The sequence below is a fragment of the Leopardus geoffroyi genome, chromosome C1 (genome assembly GCF_018350155.1).
Source record: "Leopardus geoffroyi isolate Oge1 chromosome C1, O.geoffroyi_Oge1_pat1.0, whole genome shotgun sequence".
Taxonomy (NCBI): Eukaryota; Metazoa; Chordata; class Mammalia; order Carnivora; family Felidae; genus Leopardus; species Leopardus geoffroyi.
In genome coordinates this window covers 34266889-34272888 of record NC_059328.1, presented here as the reverse complement: position 1 = coordinate 34272888, position 6000 = coordinate 34266889, and the positions used below count along the sequence as shown (strand labels likewise).

The 6000-nt window shown below is 57.9% G+C and overlaps 1 protein-coding gene across 32 annotated transcripts in view; it reads right to left on the bottom strand.

Annotated features, from left to right (window-relative positions):
* Positions 1-1071: 1071 nt before the first annotated feature.
* Positions 1072-6000, bottom strand: part of PTPRF (protein tyrosine phosphatase receptor type F) — an 88082-nt gene continuing 83153 nt past the window's right edge. For all 32 annotated transcript variants that reach the window (XM_045477007.1, XM_045476982.1, XM_045477003.1 and 29 more), the window contains 9 exons: positions 5657-5776; positions 5220-5374; positions 4853-5138; positions 4594-4772; positions 4245-4371; positions 3909-4034; positions 3477-3631; positions 3254-3389; positions 1072-2825 (listed from right to left, as the gene is read on the bottom strand). In XM_045477007.1, the coding sequence (XP_045332963.1) occupies positions 2757-2825; positions 3254-3389; positions 3477-3631; positions 3909-4034; positions 4245-4371; positions 4594-4772; positions 4853-5138; positions 5220-5374; positions 5657-5776 (1353 nt within the window). In that variant the 3' untranslated portion in view covers positions 1072-2756. The remainder of the gene's footprint in view (positions 2826-3253; positions 3390-3476; positions 3632-3908; positions 4035-4244; positions 4372-4593; positions 4773-4852; positions 5139-5219; positions 5375-5656; positions 5777-6000) is intronic.

Here is a 6000-nt window from a genome sequence, read left to right as displayed (position 1 = left end):
AAGTAGAAATACGCCAGGCACTGACATAGGTGCTGAGGAGCCAAAAGCCCTAATCCCAAGCCTCGGTCACTCCCAGCCTCCAAGGAGACAGCTGCCAACACTGGATGGCAGTGAGGCCCGAGGTGGAGGCGGCACGGTCACCTGCCAGGGACCACGTCCCTTCCACAATCAAATCAAGCCTCACGCTGTGCCATCTGGCTGTTTCCAGCCTACCTCTCTCATCACGTCCCGCCTGCCCCAGTCAAGCTGCGCGCCTTGGGTTTCTCTTTTTTGTTGGTTTCATGTTTCCAAGCCTTTGTACAAGTTGCTCTCTTCATTGGAAATGCCTTTCCCACTTTTTTTCGGTAACCACTGCTTGCCCTATGGGACACTCAGAATCCAGCCGACGTCACCTTCAGAAAGCCTTCGTTGACCCCATCTCAGGGTTAGGTGCTGCCTTAGTGTGGGGCTGGTCACGGCACTAACAGTCCGGTCACTGCTGACTTCTCTTTCCCATTTGTTCTGGGTCTTGCTCTTCTCTGTGCCACGGGAAGTTCCGCGGCCTGACTACTCGGTGGGTCTGGTCTGATCACTGGTGGAGAGGCTGCAAGGCTCAACAAGCAGATGTTGCTGGCGGTCAAATGGCCACACTGTGTCCAGTATCCCCATCGCAAGGATTGCAAGGGTCTTCATTAATCAATTTCCGTATCGTCCCAGCTTCCACTGGCACATGCCATCTCTCTCCTTACAGCAGGGGAGGAGGAGAGGAAAGGGGAGGGGAGGCCCGGGGTCCCCAACATGATGGCCCAGAACATCCTGAGGGTGAGCAGAGGCAAAGGGTCTGCTGTCTGCCTGGGGAGCTGGGTCCCATGTGGGGTGCCCTTGACACACACTGGCGTCTGGTTTTCAGGGTTTGTAACGTTCCTTTCTGAAAGTGGGCAGCCACGCTGGGAGCCCGACTGCCGCAAATACTCAGGACAGCCTCACTGTCTCCTTAGGAGCAGGAAATCTCCAGGTATCTCCAATACCCCTAGGTATTGAACTCACAGAGCCCACTCTTCGGTTCCAGAAAGAGCTGAGACGGAGGCCCGGTTTGTAAGAAATCTGATTATTCAAATTTATTACCATCAAGAATTATGCAATGATGCTGTAGTTTTCTTAACAAATAGAAAACAGACTGTGTACAACAGTGGACTCTACAGCACTAGCATCCACAAGGTAAAAATGAATGTTTCATCCAACATTACCAACCCTGGATTGTTGATCTTGACTGAGCCTAGCTAGATCTGGGGACATGTGCTCCATATCCCTCAGCTAAAACAGCTATGCACCCTTCCCCGCCCCCACTTACCTACCTAGATAGTGCTGCCCAGAGGAAGAGGCCCTCTCCCTGCCCCTCAGCAAGCCAAGATAATAAGGATCGAGTATAGTACCATTGAGAGAAGTCCAGTAGTCTTGCCACATTGGTTTAGGAGGGCATCTTGAAGGAGTGGAAAAGAGCGATTCTCGGGGGCTTTGAAAACAGCTGCAAACCAGGGAGAGAAATCATCTGGCCCTGCTCTGAGGACAGACATGTGCTACCAGGCCCACTGGCCTGGACCTGAAGGGCCAGCTGTGCCCCTGCTCGGCCCTGAGGTGTGCGGGGCGTGGTACACACCCTGACCTGTGCCAGTCACCTTGGCCCCACGGCCAGATCCACAGCTTACCAACACCACGCCGTACCCGCAATGCTGGGGACAAGAGCAAGGCTCTGTGGGCCCAGAGGTCAGTCTGGCAGCTCCCCTGGGAAGCCCAAAACACAGAGCTGCCTCCCCTCTTGGGGTTTTGAAGCAGAGGCCAGGGGGATGACTCTGTGTTTTTCTTGGTGGGTTTTTTTTTTTGGGTTTTTTTTGGATTTTTTTTTTTTTTTCTTTGTGTTTTTTTTTTTTAACCTTTGCAAACACGATGGTGATGAGGAACGCCTTGCCAGGCTCCCCGAGACACGTCTGTGGTTCTGGGCTGTGAATGTTACACACACACACGGGAATAGACAACTGGGGATGAGTGTTTCCTATCTCCTCCCCGCCCACCACTGTCTGTGGGGCCTAAAATAAGGCTCTGAAGGAAAAACAAAACAAAACTCAAAAAAAGAACTGTGTTTCCCTGCATTTGGCTGAAACAGGATCTTGTCTGAACGGCCGGAAGAGCAGCTGGACCAGTGATGCCTCCCAGGCCCACGGCTGGGCCTGCACTTAGGCCGGTGGCCCCAGCTCCACGCAGAGGAAGGCATGTTCTGTCCTTCAGCAGCAAGACTCATACAGAAAGAAGATCCAAAACGAACTCAAAAAAGAAAACAAACTGAACCCCAACCCCCACAGCGGCCCATTCTGCAGTTAAGGATTTGCAAAAGGAAAATCAGAGGGAAGAGGCTAGAATCCCTCAGTCTACCCCACTTAACGTATAAAAAAAGGAGACTTTGTCCCCATCCCCACCCCATGAAAAGAAGCATGAGAAACGCGGCGGCAGCGCAACAAGAGAGCTCGAAGCAGGCTCTGGGCGGGCCTGGTGGACAGAGACGGGCCACGGCACCTGCCTACCGGCCCACCCAGTCTCCCAGGGGTGGTCTGGGCTCTCCATTTGGTGTGGCAATGTTCCTGAAACGCTGTGACCCCAGTGGGCTGTGCTCTGCCAGCAACAGTATCCGTGCAGGAGGGCTAGACGATGGTCGGTATGGCTCAGAGGAGCTGAGTCCCCTCCGGAGCCCCAGGCAGGGGCGGCGGAGGAGAGGGGAGCGGTAGTTACGTTGCATAGTGGTCAAAGCTGCCAAGGTACTCCAGGGCCGCACGATAGCACAGCTGGTACTGGTCCTGCCAGAACAGGGGACTGGTATGAGTGGAGACTCCCGACACGCTGCCAAGGGCACTCACACTGTAGCTGGTGGGCCACAAGCAGGTGCTAGACCCAGACATCTGCCCCAAGCCATGTCCAGAGAGCCTGGAGGAGCCTCCGAAGGCTCATCTCTCTCCCCTGGTGCCGCATACTTACCTGCTCCCCCAGCCCCCACAGCCACCTCCATCAAGTTTATCTGCTCCTAGAGCATGCACTCCATAAGGACTCTGGTCCAACCCTCGCCAGAAACCCGGCACTCTGCTAGTGCTCAGTGCAGAGCTGCTGAATGAGAAGCATGTTCCACTCATCCTACTCCGGCACCTCGGGCCGAGCAGATAACGGTAAATGCTGGCGGCGTGTACATGTGAGGAGCCTGGCCTGTGCACCGGCCAGTGGGCCCGCCTACCTCCGTCTGCACCATGGCTGGGCGCTGTGTGCGTAGGGTCTTCACGGTCTGGAACATGTCAACCACGCCCTCATAGCGCATCCGCTCCAGGACGATGCTCAGAGTGATGAACACCCCAGTGCGGCCCACACCGGCACTGCTCAGGGACAGCACTGGATCAGGGATCCTGCCCACGAGGCCCACAGTCACCCCCTCCCCCAGCCCTCTACGGGGTCAGCCCGACCTGCAATGCACCGTGATGGGCCCGTCCTGCCCGAACTGCTCCTTGGTCTTGTGCACCTGCCCGATGAAGTCAATGAAGCCCTCACCCGTCTTGGGCACGCCCTGCTCGGGCCAGTCTGTGAACTGGAACTGCCGGATCGTCCTCGACTGCCCATCCTGGGAGAGGCGGGTAGGGAACAAATCCGTCACTTGTGCCCCACGCTGCAGCCCCACCAGGCCAGGTGGGCAGGACAATGACACAGGGTGTGTACCCGTGAAATCACGATACCTGAAGCCACCCTGGGAAATGCATTCACACACACCTGTGCCCTCGCCTCAGACTCCTGCAGCCTGAGCCAGGGTGCCGTGCAGGCAGCCACCACCCCACGTGTGCTCGGGAAATGTTGTAGACATGCTTTGACGCAAAGGTACACGCTCCCCTCTCCACACTTACCCGGGCGTCCGTGACCTTGAACTCACGCAGGATATACTGGGGCATGTTGTACTCAGCCATTGGGTCAACAACAAAGTACTGGTAGCGAGCAGAGCGCTCTGCTGGCCAATACTGGTGGCATTTCTCCTGTGGACAAAGGACCCAGCCCCCATGATCAGGCAGGGAGGAGTCGGGGAGGAGAGCTCTGGGTTTCAGAGAACTCTGAGGTAGGGCACCTCGGGTGGTGAGGAAGGGGTCCGAGGGTCTGGGTGTGAAAGGAGGGAGGGGTGAAGACGTGGCCGGTGTGCTCCCAGGTATGGCAAGGGCCCTGGGGTGGGGGTAGGGTGGTGGGCTCACCCTGCCCATCTCCCGAAGCCTCGTCAGCATGACGATGATGGTGGAGTTGTGCTCCCATAACATGCGCCAGAAGTCCTCGGTGCTCTCTGCCAGAGGCCCCTGCGTGGCGATGTAGGCCTTCTGCTGTCTGCAGTGGACACAAGACCGGACATGCCGGAGGGGCTGCCGCTCCTCGAGTCTCCCTCAGACTGTCTGGTCCCTTGAAGCCCTGCCCAGATTGACTACCCCTCCTCCAGGAAGCCCACTCTGATCTTCTGGGCTGGCCCTACTCTGCTGGGCCTCCAGCTAGCCAGCTGCAGGCCTGCCTGCGCACCCGTGGGTCATGGTGTGCAGTCACGGGCATGCTGACCTATAGCCATCCAAGAAGCTGGCATTGATGTAGTCAGAGCCTTCCACACCACGGATGGGCTGCAGACACACGCGGGTCAATTCATAGGGCATGATGTTCACCAGGCGGTTCTTGAACTTGTTGCAGGGGAGGTTGGCGCTAATGAAGCGGGATGTGTGGGCCTTGGAGCTGGCCAGCAACTAGACAGAGGAAGGGGCTGGTCAGGCCTGGCCTTCTGGGGAGATCATCCCCATGACCCAGTCCAGGCCCCCACGCCCACCTTGAACTCGAGCTCCATAGCGGTCACACTCTCCCCGGGAGGCACTTGGCCCAGCTTCTGGATGTGGGCATACAGGCTGCGGGCAGGCACCTCCGTGTGTCCGCACGTGGCGGCTTCCAGCAGCGCCTCGTGGATGAACACATACTGGTCCTCTGTCTGCACCATATAGTTCCGCTGCGATCGCATGCATGTCACATGGCCATAGATGTCGACCGTCTTCTCATGTTTCATCCGCTCCAGCATGGCATCGATAACGATGAAGCAGCCCGTGCGGCCCACGCCCGCGCTGCAGGACACGGGCTCGGCTTGGGGCAGAAGTCCACCCCACCTCCCACCCCACCCCTCTGGTGGCACTCTACCCCCTCACCTGCAGTGCACCACCATGGGCCCTGCATCGAGTGGGTTGCAGGCCTTGACCCGCCGCAGGAAGGCCAGGATGGGGGTTGGGTACTCGGGAACCCCGTGGTCTGGCCAGGCCATGAATTGGAACTGACGCAGCTCCCGCTTCTCACTGGAGCCACTCTGGGGAGAAAAGTGGGGGCAGGTGATGTGACAGGGGGAGTATGCTGAGGCCAGACCTGCTGCTCTCACCGGACTCAGAAGCCATGCGGGGCGGAGTGAAGGAGCTCGAGGCGCTCTTTCCATTCATCCCACCCACAGCCTTGGCTGCCACGGGGCACTCACACACCTCTAAGCCCCGGCTTCCAGCACTGAGTTCCCGCTCGCCCGTCCCCAGCACGCTTAGCTCACGCTGCTGTCCTGGTAGGGCCCGGGTGGGGGACGAGTACCAGGGCAGGGCCATACCTTGTGGAGTGCAAAGGTGCGTACGGTGTATGTGGCCAGCTCCACTGTGTCCAGCAGGGACACCTGAATGAGGCCGTAGGTCTCGGTGCCCCGGGCTGGCCAGTACTGGTCGCACTTCACCTACAGGGGGACAAGCGGGGCAGGTGCAAGGGTGCTCAGAGTTGCCCAAAGGCTCAGACTGGCAGGGGCTCCAGGGGCAAAGAAGGGTGGGAGGTCTCTCTCAGATCTATTGTGCCACCCTCTCACCAAACCGTATCAGGTTCTCGTGCTACAATGCCATCCCTACCCGAGCTGGGAGAATGAGGGCCGTAATTGAAAATTATTTATTCATGACCAGATCACAC